Source organism: Ochotona curzoniae, unplaced genomic scaffold (assembly GCF_017591425.1).
Source record: "Ochotona curzoniae isolate NIBS_2020 unplaced genomic scaffold, NIBS_Ocur_1.0 contig_2688, whole genome shotgun sequence".
Taxonomy (NCBI): Eukaryota; Metazoa; Chordata; class Mammalia; order Lagomorpha; family Ochotonidae; genus Ochotona; species Ochotona curzoniae.
In genome coordinates, this window is record NW_024465553.1 from 15,462,009 (window position 1) to 15,480,331 (window position 18,323).

Here is an 18,323-nt window from a genome sequence, read left to right on the forward strand (position 1 = left end):
TTCTGGTTCCTGCATTGAGGGCGTAAAGCTTTTGAGGTTCAAAGTCCCCTAAAAAGGCGATAATGATGCTTCACTGCCATTGCTGCTGCTGATAATTGTATTTGTTCTTGACCAACCAAAGCTAATGCTTCCCTGGCGACAGCCCTGGCATGTACCAGGAGCAGGTGGAGCCCTGCCACTAGGTAGGGGAGGAAGGAGATGAGGAGGGAACCCCCCCCGCCAGGTGTCAGGACCTTGGAGCCTCTGACTCCAAATCTTGAGGAATAGATTTATTTATTACTGTATTTATTATTTTTATTTCCAAGCACATTTCATTTTGCCTGTGCAGCAGTTTCCATCTGCTCCTTCCACCTGTTTGAGCAACTCTAGAGTGGAGTTAGAAGAGGATGACAACAGTTGGAGAATTTGGGGGAGCAAGGCAGGTCAGTCCTGGGAAACTGGAGGAGGAGAAGGAACCTACCCCCTCCAGAGCTGAGTGACTGCACCCCATTCCCACTGCATGTTTTGGGGGCAGCCTAGTGCTGCCCACGAGGCGTGTCCCTTGTAAGGGGATGTGTCCGTGGAGCACACAGGGACGCAGGGCTCCTGAGCCCTTTGTGTGCGCTCAGCTGGATCCTGCGTGGTGTGGAGGCTTACATCAGGTCTTCACACACATCCCGCCCCCGCCACCTTCCCCACTCCCCAAGTAGCTCAGTGGTAGCCGCCATGTCAGGAACAGTGGGAACTCGTCCTGTGCCCTCTGACACCTCTGGACAGGATGTGGTGGGCAGACAGCGCATCTGTGGTCTCCAGGCAGCATCACACCTCCATTATTTTCTAACTGCAAATGCATTTGGTAGAGGATTATACTGGCCATAATTTCTATGTCTCGTAGGAAATGACTTTCACGACGGTCTATTTTAGTGACCGCCTGATGCATAACAGACTTGCCGAGTGCGTCATCCCATCCAGAAGCTGAGTGACCGCTCTTTCATCCTTAGAGTCGAATCATGCCTTAGCTAATTGAATAGACTCTTTGTAAAATAATTTTCTACTGAGCTGTTTCCCAGTGAGCTGAAGCCCAGCTTATTTTTTCCTGTGTGTTGTTATTATTAACTTCCTACTTTCTCCCAAAACAGAGCTTGACAGGCCGTGCATACCAAGCTCCCAGGGAGAGGACTTATTTATTTTGTATTTTCACAGTGAGAGTCCTTTTGCTGATTTTCTGTGGAACCCCAGGCCTCCTGCGTCAGGGACTCATGGGGAATTTGTTCCCGTCACCTCTGTGTGCCTGTTACCCTTCTGGTCACTTTGGAAGTCGTGATCGCACTTGCATTTTCATTCCATTCTGGGTTTGTTGTTGTTGCGTTGGCACAAAATAGCTCAAAGAAAACATCCTCTGGTCTCATTCATTTACTATTCTCACATTAAATTTCTAAAATAATTGAACCTTAGGGACAAGATATTATTTACCAAGACACAGCAAATTGCTCAGAACCCTAGCCCAGGAAGCCCCAACAAGTGGCCAGTTCCTGGATCCCTCCATGTCCAAGTCAGCGGAGTGGAAGGCACCTGCATGGATCCTCACTCTGTCCTGTAGAGGAGAAAGAAGTGTTGGCAGTCAGCTGAAACAAAGTGCTGCGTAGGAGAGGACAGGTTAAAAATCTCCACCTAGAATGGAGAGTTCTTCAGTTTCTTCATTTTGTTGCGGGATGCGGCTTTTCAAAAGCCAGGTGTGTTTCAAGTTAAATTTTTCCAGCTTCAAAATTGTGAAAAAAATTCCAGCAAACTACAAAACTTAAACATCACACATACACACATTGATTCATAAAAAAAACCAAACTGCTATTTTGTAAACAGTGACTTTCTGTTTCTCTGGGCAGTGTCCCTGCACAGACAGTGTATCCTGCACAGACTTGAGCCAGGTCCTGCATCAGAGTTAGTCAACTCCACCATTCAGGTCCATTGAGCGGGGGCTGCCTGGGAGCTGGGCTTCACGGAATTGCCACTCAGTCTCCACCTCCCAGACCTCGTGCCTACCCTTTCCAGTGTGCAGGTGGTTGTGAACCTGCCCGGACTTCATTCCCTTCTCTGTTGCTTTAGCTATGTCCTCAGGACTCAGAAATTAACATTCAGCCCACAGATCGCAGGTAGTAGCTTTGTCATAGAAAGAGGTAGCAACCTGTGATGCGACCCTCCTTACTTTTTCTTCTCAATGAATCAGTTCATGCACTTTAAAAATGTTTTTATTGTTAGTTTAGAAAACCTCAAACTTTTCTTTTTGTAAAAAAAAAAAGCCCATTTAGATTGTCCCATTATAAGATAAAATTGGAAAGATTAAATCTGAAAGCTCACTGTCTTAACCACTGTTAACCACTGGAATTAGATATTATTGTATAATTTATAGTATTTAGGAAATACTGGAGTTTATGATTTTTTATATATTTTTAAAAATTTATTTATTTTATTGGAAATGCAGATATACAGAGAGGAGGAGAGACAGAGAGGATGATCTTCCATCCGATGATTCACTCCCCAAGTGACCACAACGGCTGGTGCTATGCCAATCTGAAGCCAGGAGCCAGGAACTTCTTTCTAGGTCTCCCACCCAGGTGGGTCCCAAGGCTTTGGGCCATCCTTGACTGCTTTCTCAGGCCACAAGCATGGAGCTGGATGGGAAGTGGAACTGCCAGGATCAGAACTGGCGACCATATGGGATCCTGGCACGTTCAAGATGAGGACCTTAACCATTACGCTATTGTGCCGGGCCCCGGAGTTTATGATTTTTTTTAAAAAAATTTATTTGAAAGAGAGGTTGTCCTCCATCTGCTGGTTCACTCCTCACATATCCATAACAACCAGTGCTGGGCCAAAGCCTAGCCAAGACCCAGGTGCTTCTTCTGGGTCTCCCACGTGAGTGGTAGGGACCAAACACTTAGACCATCTTCTACTGCATTTCCCAGACATTAGCAGGAAGCTAGATCTGATGTGGTGCGGCAGGGATTCAAAGTGTTGCCCACACAGGATACTGGCATAGCTGGTGGTAGTTTTACTGTCTGTGCCATGGAGCATAACCCCTGGAGTTTGTATTTGATGAATCCTACACCATCACTATTTAAGAGAATTAGGTGAAATGCAAACCTTAGAGTCTGTGATTTTGAATTTACTTTAAGACCACTTCTTTGCAAATGGTTGCCTTTTAACTGAATGATCCTAATATGTACATAAACTTTTTTTTTGTTTCAGTGGAGACTGAGAAAGGATCATGGATTAAGGAGTTTGTGATGTTCCAAAACTAGCTGTAAAAAAATTTTAGGGGACTGGCACCGTGTCATAGTAGGTTAAGCCTTAGTCTGTGGTGCTCAACCTACTAGTCCTGGTTGCTCCACTTCCAATCCAGCTCCCTGCTTGTGACCTGGGAGGGCTGGAGAGGATGGCTCAAATCCTTGGGTCCTTGCATCCAAGTGGGAGACTGGAAGAAGCTCAGGCTCCTGTCTTTAGACCAGCCCAGCTCCAGCTGTTGTGGTCATTTGGGGAGTAAACTAGCAGAAGAAAGATCACTCTCTCCTTTTCTCTGTGAATCTGCCTTTGAAATATAAACTAATAAATACATCTTTAAAAATTATTGGCAAAGCATGAAGGCAGAATAGAATTGGGGAGAGGAGAGCAAAGCTATTGCAAATCACAGAATTTTGCTCATTTGTCCTGGCTTTGTTGAGTACTTGGGTTTGCATTTTGCTGGCTGGGGTTGTTCTTGAGTCAGAAGGTTTCCTGGTTCTCACTGTGGTTCCTGGAGAAACCCCAAACCTGCATGGCTGTCTTCCCTTCCCCCGGCAGGTTTGCCTTTAGAAATGTTTCAAGTAGGTCTCTCTGCTGAATGTGGTCTCACCATGAGGGCTGTCTGCTTTTGGAGACTTCAGGGCGTGGTGCCTTGAGGAAGGCAGTGAGATGAGAAAGAGTGGTGCCATCATGACTGGCTTTGGCTTTGACCAAGAAGGAGATGAAATGGGTTCAGCATCACAGAAGAGCCTAAAACTGCCGGTGAATTGGTGGCTCATCCAGAGGCTGACCGCCCTATAATGTGTGTGTAGTGGCCATACAAACCAGTTTTCTTATGTGAAGAGTGACTAATCAGCATTTTTCCTGGAGCTGAAAGGTCCCCAGTGGCTTCTTGAATTGGTTTTCTTTCCATGTAGCTAGAAGGGTAGAACATCCAGAAAGCTGAATCTGCTAGCAAAGGGGCAATGTCTAAGGTTGATAAGTTAGCAAGTGCTTGTCCGACGATGGAAGGAAGGTAATTTCATGTGGTGGTTGTGGGAAGGAGGGGTAGCTAGAGACCAAGTCATCCTAGTGTGTCTGCTCTGGGAGTCGTGACGCATGATTCCTTGAAGATAAATGGAGGGAATCAGTGTCCCAAGCCTGTCGCTAGCTGGGTGTCTGCCCTCCAGTGCCCCAAGCCCCCTTTGCTCCTGTTGGCCCTTCTTGTTCTGAGAAGGGGAAGATACACTCCGATGAAGGCTGCCTTGGCTCGTGGGGGTGTGGTGTGTGGGCTGCCACACCCATCAAACAACTGTGGGCATCCCTCTGTACCGTCCCAGGTATTTAGGTTGAGAGGTGAAGGCAGCAGTTGTGGCCAAAGGGTTAGAGAAATTTGGCAAAGCTTTGTGTATCTAGATCAGAAATGTCCGCTTCCTCTGAGGTATCTTGCTGTCCCTGGCGTGAACCAGGAAGGCCACACAGAGCCCTTTCTGTTTGGATCTCTTATGCCTAAGCTGAGAAAACACACCTGCTGAAACCCCGTGATGACTGCTTTACGAGTAGTCGTTCCTCACGAACTGAGTCCAGAGGCCAGATGCTGGTTTGGAAATGACTTGTAGTCCTGGTCACTGTACCCTAGGAATCCAGAGATGCAGCCTTCTTTATTAAAGTCCTCAGCAGACTCTCATTTTAAGTAAGTAACTTTGGCGTACTTGGGGACGGGGAATAAAATCGCATATGCGAAATGAGTTTCAGGATATAAAGTGTGTTTTCTCAAGTTCTCACATGGGATCACAATTCTGACATTTAGGTTGAAATGTCATGGCTTTTTGAACATTACTGAAGTCTCTCTGATTTGCAGTCAGTTTAAGAGACCTCCTCCTGAACTGTGTCGCTCAAGATTGACATGACTACCCTGTGGTGTTTCTTGTCATTGGTTCTTGGGTTCAGGATGGGAATCATCTAGAAAATAGCATTCCTTCTCTCATGTCTTCAGCAGTGCATTTCACTAAGAAATTTTGTATTATTATTGTGTGTCACCTGAACCTCTCTGATTGCCTCAGAGGTGAATTAAATCCAGCTGAATTATTTCCACTTGGTTGGATTCAGGAGCAAGTGAAGATTGAAGGAAGGAATCTTGGTGTTTCTACTTTCCTTTAATAGTGACGGGAAATGCTCTGAAATCCCCATAACTAAGCTGCTTTGGAATCCATGTGATGAGTAAGAAAGCCAGGCTTTGGGCAAGAAGCATGGGAACAGAGGGGGGAGCTTGAAGGTCTCTTCAATGACTTGGGACCATCGAGGATCTGTTTCCAGACAAGGTGACCACACGTGGTCTTAGAAATACTTCAGCAATCAGCAGCCACAGGCTGTTCTTACTATTGTCTGCATCCCACATGGATGCTGATTTTATCAAAGGGATCTGGGGTAGAAATTGTGTCATGGTCTTTTTTTTTTTTCTATATTTTGCTCTCAAAATTGCAAAAATATTCCAACTAATCACTCATTATGATCAGCTTGTTTTACTTGGACCCGATTATGAGAAGGCTATCAACAGCTATGGTTTCTAAGTTCAGAGCTCTGTACCAAGTTGTTACTTAATTCCTACGTCTTGCTGAGTGGTTTTCCTTTTAAAATATCCTATTTTTATCACCCTGTGGCATTGAATATGTTCTGTGGTATCCAAATGGTCCTGGGTTCTGGTTCTTGTGATTTTATATCATGTAACAATTTTGTGACACTTTTGTGCATTCTTTGTTGTCTCTTCAAGTTTTGAATTCTGTCATAAATAAACTTTTCACTATGCACCTGAAATGTTCAAATTTTATCTTAAGCAGTCGGATTAGCATCCCCCGAGTGGCTTTCACATTGCTATGTATTTGAAAACTTCTGTTGAGCCAGAAGGCTTGAACTCCTGGAGGATATGTAAAGTGTGTTGCTCGGGGGTTGACAAATTGAAGGCAGTTCTGTTTGGTCAGGGAGGCCCCATTGCCTCTTCTGCTCTAGGTGAGTCTTTTGCCACTCAAGGAGGGCTGGAGGGACCCCAGGTGCTTCCTGTTTGATGCTATCTAGGAAGAGACCTCCCTGAAGTGAAATAGATCACTTCTAGAAGGCATTCTGGAACAGACCAGTAGACAAGCAACTCACCCCCAAGGTTGTGTGTTCAGAGTGGGAACAGTTCAGGAATAAGTGGAAGTAACAGCTCCAGAGGAGTCCAGCATGAGTCCTGACTCCCAGCTTTTGGGCTTATTGCTCTTCCTTCCCTGGAGTTGAGCGACCAGGTCGGCCATGGGATGGGTAACTGAGTGCATGGCTTCCTCCAGCAGTCCAGACATGGATGCTAGTATTCATGTCTGGAACCCAGCTTAGTCAGAAGTGAAGGAGTGGGAGGCCTAACAACAGTGTGTATTTAGGAAGTAGGGAGATGCACACACACTGGATCACTCCCTAAATGTCTCTAACAGTGGAGCTGGGCCAGGCCTGGAGCTAAGAACCTGGAACTCAATCCAAGTCACCTATGTAGGTGGCAGGGACTCAGTCACTTGAGCCATCAGCAGTCTTCCAGGATGCGCATGCACAGGAAGCTGGCGTCAGGAACTGCAGCCGGGAACTGAAGCAAGGCACAGCCATATGGGACACAGGTGTTCTAAGTGCTGGCTCCCTGGGCTTCAGGTCCACGGCCACAGTCAGTGTGGGTGTTCTTTGATATGAGGCACGGTGGAGGGGATGACAAGAAGAACTTGAGTTCTCTGAATTTTTGCAAGACAAATTCGCCAGGCATTTTAATCCATATTCTCATGTTGGCTTTGTCACTGCGCCATGACAGAACCCTTCACCCACCCTCCTCCCACGATCACTCCACGCTGCCTGCATTTGACAGCTGGCAGGGGCTGAGACACAGGAAGGTAGATCCAGCATCACAGGTCAAGGTCAAGGGCTGAGTCCTAGTCTTCTTGGTCAGGGCTTCATTCCTTACCAGATCTTTCCAGGCCACCAGCCTCCATTCCCGTGCCCTTCTCCCTGCCCCTGTACTAGTTGGATAGTGCTTGGGACCTATGCCCTCAGCTCAGCAGGTGTATCTGGCTGCCGGGAGGGGTGTGTCACTTGGAAGGCCTCCAAGGTCAGCAGAGTCTTATTGATGCGGTTGATGATAGGGTATGGGCTGAGATCCACCTTGTACCTGCGGCAGAGAAACAACTGCCTGAGCAGTGAGGGCTGGAAGGGGAAGGTGGCCCTGCCAGGGGGAGAACATTTGTCATAGGGAGCTCTCTGGGGATGGGCAGGTTTTGGGAAGTATCATTGTCATCTGTCACCTACTGCTTCAATGGAGAACCTTCTGAAGGTTCTATGCTGTGTAATAAGCTTCTTGGAACAGGCACCGTGGCCTACATGTTCGCATCCCTCTGCCTAGCCTGAGGCTTTCCACTGGCACCCCCCCGGAGGGCTGACAGAGGAACAGCTCACTGCCAGGCCTGGGGACAGCAAGCAGGTCCTTCAGGTGACTCCCCACCCCCGAAGTAGGGAGCATGTGGATAGGTTCACGCAGGGGCAGTAAGCATGGTATGGACACCGCATCGATTTCTGCTGTTCCATCTCTTCTAGGCCAAGATGACCAGTGTGACTTGGCATTGCGGGCTTCTTGGCTGGTTGGGGTGGGGGTCTGTATGATTAGCTACCTCAGTAGCGGAGCCAGAAGGGCGGGACTCTCACCTTTCAGCATTTGCCACCTGAGGCACTAAGCACAGATCAGCCATGGAGACCTGAAAGAGAGTTGGACGGGTCTGTCAGGGTGAGTCCAAGTAGGGCTGGGCATGTCCACTGCTATTGTCCTGAGGTGCCAGCCTGACATGCCCATCTAATTCAGCTCTTCACCCACCCCCCTCCTCCTCCAGAGCTATGATCCAGTTGCCCTGACAACCAACTCTGTGGGCGGCCAGCTTTGTCTGCCAATGATGGATGAAACCTTGCTTGCTAAAAGCAGCCATGGCCATTACCAGGTACTTGGTGAGGGCTCCCAGCAGTGAAAAGAAGTCCTAAGGTAAGCATGGGAACCCCACAGGGTAGTCAAGGGCACCTAAACCCTAGACTCTGAGACCTAGGAAGAACGCAGCTATTATCTAGTATTATCTCTCAGCTGCTGCCAGGACCACCTCCTCACTGCTGAGCTGTGGCCGTGCAGCTTGATCACCTGCAGGGATCAGAAGTGCACTCCCTCTGTGAGGCACTTAACAGCAATGTGCAGACTGCCAGGAGCCTCTGCCTACTCTATGTCCTACCCCTCCTCCGCAGGTGTCTCTAAGCCCCGCCTGCCCTGGGGGTGCGGATGGTGGCATCTGTGGAAGGGGGTGATGGCCCTAGGGCAGCCTTGAGGAGGGGGCTGCTTGCCAAGGCCTGGCAGGGACAGGCTTACCTCGTCTCCCACACAGTATTTGCCAGCGGTGCTCTGCAGGATCTGCTCCAGAGCTGTGGAAGCCACATGAATAAGCTCACAGTGGGAAACAGGAAGGGGACCTCGACCTCTCTGGCTGACAGGCTGGCATGTGGGTGCTGGCAAGCACATCTGGGGGGACAGTTACTGGCTTCTCCAGAATCCTCCAGGCCAGCTGCTACCTGCCCTCCATAGTGGACAAGGCCACAGCTCTCATGTGGATGGCACTTTGCTCCCTAGGTTTCCTTGCTAGGAATGAATAGTGAAGCAGAAATTGGGGCAACCAACTCCAAAGGGCGAGGTCGGGTCTCCAGAAATGCCAGAGATAGAGACCAGGCTCAGCTGCCCGCCTCTTCCACCCAAACCCACTGTCTCCCCATGGCCTTGCCCTTAGCCATGCCACTGTCAGCACATGAGGCTGGTCCAGGGGTCTGGGCCCTGTGTGGGAGGCACCATCTCCAGGTCACGTCGACAGCCTGCAAGAGTGGTGACTTACCAGTAAAGCCAGAGCTGATGGCCTTCTGGGCCCAGGGCAGCTGGTTCTGCTCTCCCACTTGCTTCAGGACAGACAGGTTCTGTGTGGCCCAAGGGAAATATGTGACTACTCTGGGAACCTGGATGGCCTTGCCATCAGCCAGCAAGGTTCCCTCATAAGTCCCCATTGATCCCGGGGTGTCCACTTATTCTTCTCCCAGACACCTAAGTTCCAAGTCCCTTCTTCCTATCCCAGCCACCTTCTCAGGCTGAACAAAGCCAGGGGACTCTGGCAGGTATGTGCGAGAGGACACAGAGTGCTGTTGCTGTGGCCGTGGTCCTGGACCGGCGGCCATCTCTCTTGCCATTCCTCCCTGCCACAACCCTGTGTAGGAGAAGGAGCATGTTACATAAAGGGGAGGGTTGCACAGGGCTGGCTCCAGAGATTTCTGCTCTGAATCCCATCATTGTACTCCCAGAGTCATTTACTCCTGGACTTGTTTCCTCACCCGTTACTTGGGCTGGTCTTCAGGAAGCAAGCTGACATGGCAGGTGGGGGCTCAGGAATACAGGGGTAGGTCCCTGCTCTGCCACTGGGCCCAATGACGCAGCCACATTATCCCACCCTTCCGGGGCTGCTTCATCATCACCAAGCCGGGAATGAGCAGTCGCACCCTGCGTGAATCCCAACACAGGCCTAACTCTGAGATGCTGCAGGTCTGGCTGCATACCATTGCGATACAGTAGAGTCCCAGCAAGTATTTTGGTTTCCCAGTATGTACTCAGGTACTTCAAAAAAGTCCATGGATAATGCATATTCTGAGAAAGCCAGGCATGGGTTTGGTAGCTTTCTGCCAAAATAAACTTTTAATTCCTCTTTCCATGCACCTTTGAAGTACTCAGTATAAAAGTTATGTCTATACTCTTCCTAAGTGTGCAAAAATTTTAGATCTAAAAAAAAATGATGATGTATATTAATAAAACGATACTGTTGATCATCTATGGGAAATATGGTGCTCAGTGCAGGTTTGCCAGGGACCTTCAATCTGCACCACATGCAAAATACAAAATGGAGTGTGGTGAGATGTGGTGTGTGACAGACAGCACAGAGAGGGAAGGCTGTACCAGGCCCTGTGCCTAGCCCAGCCTCTCCCTGGCCATCCTGGCCCTGCCCCCACCCCATTAGATGCATCCCTGGAAGCCTCAGGCTTCTTGGAACAAAGCCGGGAGCCTGCTGCAGTAGAAGATTTCTGGGATCCCTGCCCCCTCCTGCCACAGGGTTAGGCTGAAACCCCACCCTCATTCCAAGGATCCCTCAGTCTTCCTGCCACCCCTACTCTGGGCCTCTCCCTGTGGGCTCCCCACAGACAGTGTGCAAGGAGGGAAGGGAAGAGATGTGCCAGGGTGAGGTCCTGTACCTGCAGGGGCTGGATGCCACCCGCAATGAGGTCAGAGATCATGCGCACGGTGGCCCTCTTCTTCGGGTCCTGAGGCAAGAGTCGCGGGTTGGGCCGGGTCTCCTCCAGGTACTCGATGATGGCCAGCTGTCCAGAGAGGCACAGAAGGCAGGATCAGTGGGCTGGAGGTTCTTGCAGCAGAGGGACACGGCCAGCAAACTCTTCCTCCTCCACCACCACCCATCACTATCTCCTTTCTCCCTCTGCCCTGAAAGCTGTTTTACACCTTGCCCTGCAGAACTCAGCTCCCCAGAGGGTCCAGTGGGTTCCTTCTCCTCCTCCTGTGTGCTGTGTGATCTGGCCACACATAGGGGAAGGATGAGGTGGCAGGCACTCCCATAGGCCCTGTCTGTACTCACGGACTGGCCAAGGGTAAATCCATCAATCTTCAGGGCTGGCACCTGCATCATGGGATTCAGCACCTGGAATTCCTCCGAGAACTGCAGAGACAGGTCCCCAGTAAGGCAGTGGGTAGGGCCTGAGCCAGCTTAAGCAGAAACGTGCAGGCAGGAACATCCTGGACATGCTGCCCATTCACAACCCCTGTGCCCTAGGGCAATGCCTGGGGTGGGGTTGGGGTTAAGGCATGCAGGGTTCTGAGTCCCAGCAACTGCTGCTACCTGCTGCTACCGGCTTCATCCCACTAGCTTAGCTCTGCATATCCCCCTGCATCCCATAGGATGGCCACCAAGGTGACTCCTCCCCTGGCCACCCACTCTCCTGAGGTCAGGTACTACAGAGCCCGAGTGGTGGCTGAGCCTGGCGCTGAGGAGAACTAGCAGGTTCACACCTGCCTGGAGCCTCCCTCTCAGCCTCCCCACCAGCTTCCAATTCTCACACTGCAGTCTGGGGGCACCTCCTTACCTGTTGCCCTCCATCCTTTATGAGGTTGATGGGCACTGTCTCATAGTCAATGCCTTTCATGACCAGAGCTGGGAGAGACCAGAGATAGCCAGAGTTGGGGGCAGTTTTCAGCTACACCCCAAGGGAAGGGCAGTTTGGGGAGACATCATGAGGCTGCAGAGGGGCAGGTCCCTGCTGGGTCCCAGCTTGGCACCATCTCTTTTCCAGTTTTCCTTTGTCACCTCCCCCCTCCCAATCCCCCACTCTGGTGCATGAGGTTCTGCCTCAGATCTTAAACTTGAGGCCCTCACCCTCTGCCAGGGGGACTTCAAGGGTGCATGCTGGAGCACACTGGGTTCCTGGAGGACAGCAGAGGTGTGTTCTGCTCACCTCTGCCACACCCTCTCTCCCCACCCATGGCCACAGTGAGCAAGGGCATGTCTGCTGGCGACATGCAGTTGTTCCCATGACCGGGCATCTAAGGGGCCATGGGAAGGCACGGACCACACACAGGCCACTTTCTGCACAGAGAGGGATCTTGAAGACCCTTTCCCTGTTCTCGTGGGTGGTGTTTCTAGGCAGCTGTCAGGGCACCAACTGGGAATCCAGTGACCACACTTCCTGCATATCCTCTGGTAGAGCCAGGGTAAAATTGCTCAGTTTGACCCACATGGGGACGACTGTGTGCAGGTGTGTATGCCCACATGCATGGGTAGTAAACTATGCTGATGGCTGGCCTCGGGCAAGGGCAAAGAGGAGAGGTGTGGCAGGGCGAGGAGGGCCTGGGTTCCACTGGGCTCCTCCTTGGCCAGTGCTCAGGGAGTGGACACGATGGGCAGGATCGGTGGCCAGCGCTCCACCTGTTCTGGATGCTGGCAAAGGCCCAGCGATGTCTGTTCTTGCTCATTGATTCCAGGAAGTCCCAAGCACTTGCGGGATGGGCGTGGTGGGGTCTTGGAGAAAGGCGTTCCTTTAGGACCAGCTCCGGGCACAGGGAGTCTGGGTTCCAACAGGATCATCCCGTCCGCCTGGGGGTGTTTTCTTCCAGGGCCACTGGGCCTCAGCATTCTTAGCTCTTACTTGAAAATGAGCTAACCTCCTGGTGCCACAGCTTCCTCATCTGTACACTGGGGCCGACACTCCCTGTCTGTGCTGCAGAGGTGGAAATGGAGTCACACACAGCAAAGCAGGCAGCTCTGCCTCAGTATGAGCTGCTGTGAATGTGACCTTGCCAAGGACCCGGTAAGGCTGAGCAAGAGGAAGATGAAACCCCAACTAACCCAGGAAGCACTCCTTTCTGTGGCCCCAAAGCCTCCACAGTGCATACTGATCCAGTTCTACTTAACTTGCCAGATCAAATAAAGACTGTGCGAGGCCAGCTGTCCCCCTGCCAGTTTCCAGGGACCTGTGGATTTTGTGAGCCTGCTGCGAGTGCAGTTGCCAAGTGGCTTTGGAGAGCAGTGCGGGGCAAAGAGGCAATCCCAGGGGGAAAACCACCTGTCTCCTCCCACCCCAGCCCCTCTGCTTACTGGACTTGCTGGTGGAGTTACATTGTTCAGGGCTCTTCCAGGGTACCAGGTGTGAAGTTGTATGTGGCAGAACACATCCCCACTCTGGCCTCCAGGCTATGTTCTAGGCCCGCTTTGCACCTGGAACTTCTCCATCCCACCCATGCCTTGGCATGGCAGACATGCAGTACTTACCAATTCGAACTCTCCATGAGCAGGAGCTTCGGAAGTAAGAATAGAGAATGGGCTGAGGAGAGAGAGGACAAAGGCACGTGTTAACCCAGGCTTGGTGGAACCCCAGCTGCAGGGGAGGTGCCAGCTGCCAGGCAGGATGAGACAAGCCAACATGCCGCCTTCCCTAAGCTGCTGTCTGGGTCAGAAACCCTGACCATCACGCAAAGTCCCTCAGCTCCAAACGGTGCTACCACGATTTCCTGAGGACCCATGGCTGCTGGCCTGCAAGTGCCTCTCATACCTTGCTGGACTCGGTCATGGTGCCACCACTGTGATCCTGATCCTGAGCCTTGACCTGTCTGTCCCCTCTCATGGGCTGCAGGGCCGGCGGGGAGGGACCCTGCACCGGGAGCCAATGGGAACGCTGGGCTGGAGAGGCAGCAGGTGCACTTTGACCCAGGTGAGAAAGGACACCTCATTCCAACCTGCAGGCTGTTTTTTACACTTCTGGTGGAGACAGGCTTGGTGGCCTGAGTTGAGGCAGTAGTTTGTGGGATGGAGTGGGTTTGGATCTAGGAGAGGAACCAGCTGTGTGGGACCCAAGGGATCCTATCTGAGCCTGCACAGTAAATGGTATGAAAGAGACATGCATATGGCAGAACTCCATTCTCACCCCTCCTGCCCCAGAACCAGGCTGCAGCAGTGGCCACGGCACCCAGCCATGCGATCCTGCAAGGAAACCACATCTATACCACGGCGGGCTGCCTGGCAGGCAGGCTTCTTGGATGCTGTGTTTCGTGGTATCACATCCTATCCTGCACACAATATGCCCACCTGTGAAACTCAGATAACCAGGCTCTGCATCAGATGGCTTTGTTCAGCCATGGGCGAACCAGTCCCTCCCCAGTGTGTCCTGAAGGCACCTCCTTCTTTTTGCATGGGGCAGAGTGAGGCTGGTCCAGTGGGCAGGTGACAGGCAGCCACTGTTACTCCTCCTCGTTGGGAGACACATCCCTCCTTTCATGGCTGTGCGGGAGGGGCCCCTGACACCAAGACACAGGCGCAGCTGATGAGGGACAGCCTCTGAGAGGCAATGGGTGTCTCTGAACAGGTGTCTCACCTCTCGACCCAGCAGCATGCCTTTGACCTGTGTACTGTGAGTGCCTGGTGTTATGCTTAAGGCCATTAGCTTCCACTTGCCCGCTAAGTCAGAAAACTGAAATCTCTTGGGCAATTTCTGTTCTTTCTCTTACCAGGGATAATCATGGAGGCTCAGTAACCCCTCCTTGCTCAATGGGGGAATATCTTTAAGACGCCTGATGGATGCCTGAAGCCACAGAAAGCACCAAACCGTGTCGATTTCTTCCTGCACACATGTACCTAAGGTTTAACTGTTACACGAGGCACAGTAGGAGATGAGTACTGACCAGTAATGAAGTAATTCAAACAGTATGCCGAGACTGTATGGCCACCATTGCTGCCCGTGGGGTTAGGAGTTACTTAACAAGCATGGTGACAGCACCAGCGTACGGGAAACCCGAGATGATCGCCTCGTGACTAACAGGGAAAGGTGGCCTGGACTGCGTGCACACACTGGAATAGGGATGACTCATGTCCCTGGCTTGACGGAGCAGGTGCCACCTGCCACCTGCAGGCATTTGTCGTACTTCTCACAAAGGTGCACAAGTTTGAAAAATATGAACTCGTTCCAGAATTTTCTTTTTCATCTTTTTGGACTGCTGTTAATCCCCAAAAGCGACCGAGACCATGGTCTCGATCCATGCAGCCCAGCACGTTGGATCGGCCACGCGGGATCCGGGTCCACTGCGGGGAGCGCCGGTTGCAGCCAGCTGTGCGCAGGCGCAGCGCAGGCTCCGCGCACGGCAAGCTGGGTGTTGTTGCCGGAGCGGTGGGCGGGGCACAGCGGGTCACCTTTGACCTCGCCCCTATGAGGGTAAATCTGTGTGGCACATTATCGACCCTCTCCCCGGGGTGCGCGGCACAGACCTTCCCCGCTTGCATCTCACACCTCGGGAAATCCCTCTTCCACACCGGGAAACTTGACCGATGACCGAGGCCCCGGACAGGGAGGAGGCGTCAGAGCCGCGGATCCCGTCGGGACGAAGCGACGGCCGGTCTCCCGTGGTCGCGGCCTGCGCTCCGGGCCCAGCCCGCCGCCTGGCCACGCCCCCCGCGCCCGGGCCGCTGGGAATTGTAGTTCCGTGAACGCTGCTGGCCCCGACATGCTCTGCGCCACAGGCCGCCTGCTGGCGGAGGGAACTACATTGCCCAGAGCACCCGGAGCTGCTCCTGGGCGATCTTGGGCGGGCTGGCTGACGAGCACCGGCGAGCGGGCCGCCGGGCGGGAGGGCGGCCCTGAGGAGGGGGAGGATGCCGCCGGCCGCGGGCGGAGGCCTGGCAGGGCCCGAGCCGCGTTCCCGGAGGGCCCGCAGTGCAGCTCAGGCCGCTCGGGCGGTGGGGGCAGAGGCCGCGACGCGAAGCCCCAAACGGCCCGCTCGGGGCTCGGGGCGCTTCCAGGGGGCCGGCCACTGGGCCCTGTTGGCCCTGGTGACGCTGCTGTCCTTCGCCACCCGCTTCCACCGACTGGAGGAGCCGCGGCACATCTGGTGAGGGACTGGATGGGCTCGGCCGTCGCCATGGAAACCGCAGGGGCGGGGCACCGCTCTCTGATTGGCCAGGGGCAGGAGGGGGCGGGATTCCCGGGCGGAGGGGCGGGGCCGCGGCGGGTGGGCGAGTGGAGGAGAGTTTTGGAAATTGAATTCTGGGTTCTGGGCGAATGGTTTTGCTGTTGGAGGGGACGGGAGTGGGCAGCAGGATTCTTTGGATTTAAGGAAGCAACGCTCCTGGAGTGTGTCACCTGCTTCCAGGATTGTAGCTGTTGACACGTGTTTTGAACTCTTGTGGCAAGAGAATGCGGGGTGAACGGTGTGTGTATGTGTGGGGGACTCCTTGGGATAGCCGGCATTCCTAATCTGTAGGATTTTCAGGGAGTAGAGGGAGACCTACCTGCTGCAGGACAGGCTGTTCTGGGCTGGGGACTAGATGTCAGGAGGCAGATCCGGGGCTCACCCTATGAGAAGACGCTGCATTGCAGGAGGTTCTGTCTGGTACACTGCAGTCGCTGGGCGGTGGCATGATCGCATTTCATTAGCTAAGCCTCCGAAGGAATTTGGTAACCAGCTGGAAGCTTGATGCTGCTTAGAAAGGATGGATTTGGCCCACAGTATCACTGGGGTGGAAGTTAGCGTAGCCCAACGCCAGAGATGTACCTCCTTGTCCAGAGAGAAACCATGCAGGTTACCCTACTTGAGAATTTATAAATAAGTCGGTTACAGTCTCGTGATGGCTGGCAGAAAAGAGGAGATGCCTAGGTTAGCAAAAAATATTTAAAAAATATTTTTAGAGAGAAAGGCAAATTTTAGAGAGAAAGGAGAGAGGAAGAAGGTCTCTCATCCACTGGTTCACTCCCCGAATGGCCACACGGCTGGAGCTGAGCCGATCTGAAGCAGGAGCTTCTTCCGGATCTCCCACATGGGTGCAGAGGTCCAAGGACCTGAGCAGGGGGCTGGGTGAGAGTGGATCAGCCAGGCCGCAAACTGGTGCTCATCTGGGTGCTGGTGTTACAGAGCAGGGGATTAGCGTCTGCACAATCACACAGTACAGCAAAGATTTTCCATTACAAGAAGCAGGATGAATCTCAGCAGGTTGGTTTATTTTTATTGGAAAGGCAGATTTACAGAGAGGAGGAGAGACAGAGAGATCTTTCATCCACTGGTTCACTCCCCAAGAGATCACAACAGTCGGAGCTGATCTGAAGGTAGGAGCCAGGAGCTTTTTCATGGACTCTCATGCAGATGCAGTGTCCCAAGGCTTTGGGCCATTGTCTCCAGCCTTCCCAGGCCCCAAGCAGGGAGCTGGGGGTTGGCCCTGCCTCCTAAGGAAAGAGGGGGCGGGGTCAGACGTGCTGCTGGGGTTGGTTTCCTAGGGGGCTGTCTGGTAATCCAATGTCTAGGTGGTAGGGAGCGCGGAGTGGCCATCAAATACCTTGACTAGTGGCCCATGACGTTTGGCCTTTGTGACAAGAAGGTGCGCTACTGTCAGACTTGGACAGCTGAAAAGGAGTATGGTTTCGGACCACAGTGCTCAGTCCAGGTCAGATGCTTGGGCTGACGGCATCACCAGCGCTGAAACCCAAGGGAGTACCTGCTCCAGGGAGATGCCCGTGACAGCCAGAGGAGGGGTGCTGTGCTAGCATGTGGAGTCGGTCCTGCCATGCACCTGCCTCCACTGCAGGACAGGCCCCTGGCTCTGACAGGAGTCGCATGCACGTGGTACTTTATGCTGTGTCGGTCTGGGGTGCCACCTGTGTCTCCAGGCCTCGTGTGTTGTTGATCTCAGTGGCTGTGGTGCCAGTCTGGATTTCAGTCAGCAGTCCCGGAGGACAGCCCTGACTGTGGATGCTGACCTGGGTGTTCCAGACCATCCCATTGGCAGGAGGTCATGGTTTGTTTGGAGAATTCTCTAGGCTTCTGTAAGGGGTGGCATACCTGATCAGCGCTCATTGCCATTGGCTGTCCAGGTATAGTACCAGGGCTGGATGACTGTTGCTGCCCTGGGACCACCGTTGGCTTCTCACCTGCCAGGGAATCATGTCTGAGCTCCTAGAGGAACGTGTGTGAATGAGAAGCCATGCCGGGCACTGGCTGTGTCACTGTTACTGAGGTGGAGGACACTGTCTCCCAAAAGGCCAGGTCAGCTGTGCTCTTCATCACATTTCCACAGGCCCAGCAAAGCTTGTTGAGCCCTTCCCTTCTTTGCCGTAGATTTCAAACTGATCCTCTCCACTGTGGATGCATCAGGAGTGAGGATCCGGAGGGGTTGTTGCAGCAGGCACTCCATTTTAAGAGTTCACTATGTACTTTTATATGCTTCCACTAGATGGCGACATTATCCTGGCAAATGGCACTAGATAGTGGATAGGCGTGCTGTCCATTTTGCTCTGCCCTCCTTGATATTAGATGTCTTCTGCAGGCCTCAGTGATCTGTCATGTTCTCCATGTTCATCAGGCATGCTGTCCACTGTACAGGCTTCAGCGACCCATGAGGCCCGGTTCTGACTCATGCACTCCATGATCAAACCATAGATCCTGTGATTTTCCCTGTGGTGGGAGTTTTGATTCC

General features: G+C 52.5%; 2 protein-coding genes across 4 annotated transcripts in view; one reads left to right on the forward strand and one right to left on the reverse strand.

Moving 5' to 3' along the window:
• Window positions 1-6,855: 6,855 nt before the first annotated feature.
• GSTZ1 (glutathione S-transferase zeta 1) lies at window positions 6,856-15,280 on the reverse strand. 3 transcript variants are annotated; one of them, XM_040975246.1, is made up of 9 exons: window positions 15,129-15,280; window positions 13,143-13,194; window positions 11,461-11,528; window positions 10,956-11,036; window positions 10,558-10,683; window positions 9,162-9,240; window positions 8,648-8,700; window positions 7,948-7,997; window positions 6,900-7,417 (listed from the first exon to the last, which is right to left on the reverse strand). In XM_040975246.1, the coding sequence occupies exons 1-9, from the start codon at window positions 15,141-15,143 to the stop codon at window positions 7,291-7,293; spliced, it is 651 nt and encodes a 216-aa protein (XP_040831180.1). In that variant the 5' UTR covers window positions 15,144-15,280; the 3' UTR covers window positions 6,900-7,290. The 3 variants fall into 3 exon arrangements, with proteins under 3 accessions (XP_040831181.1, XP_040831180.1, XP_040831179.1); XM_040975245.1 differs by lacking the exon at window positions 15,129-15,280 and adding an exon at window positions 13,423-13,465; XM_040975247.1 differs by lacking the exon at window positions 10,558-10,683 and having other exon boundaries at window positions 6,856-7,417.
• Window positions 15,281-15,428: 148 nt separating this feature from the next.
• Window positions 15,429-18,323, forward strand: part of POMT2 (protein O-mannosyltransferase 2) — a 33,135-nt gene continuing 30,240 nt past the window's right edge. The window contains exon 1 of the mRNA XM_040975248.1: window positions 15,429-15,748. Coding sequence (XP_040831182.1) covers window positions 15,513-15,748 — 236 coding nt within the window. The 5' untranslated portion in view covers window positions 15,429-15,512. The remainder of the gene's footprint in view (window positions 15,749-18,323) is intronic.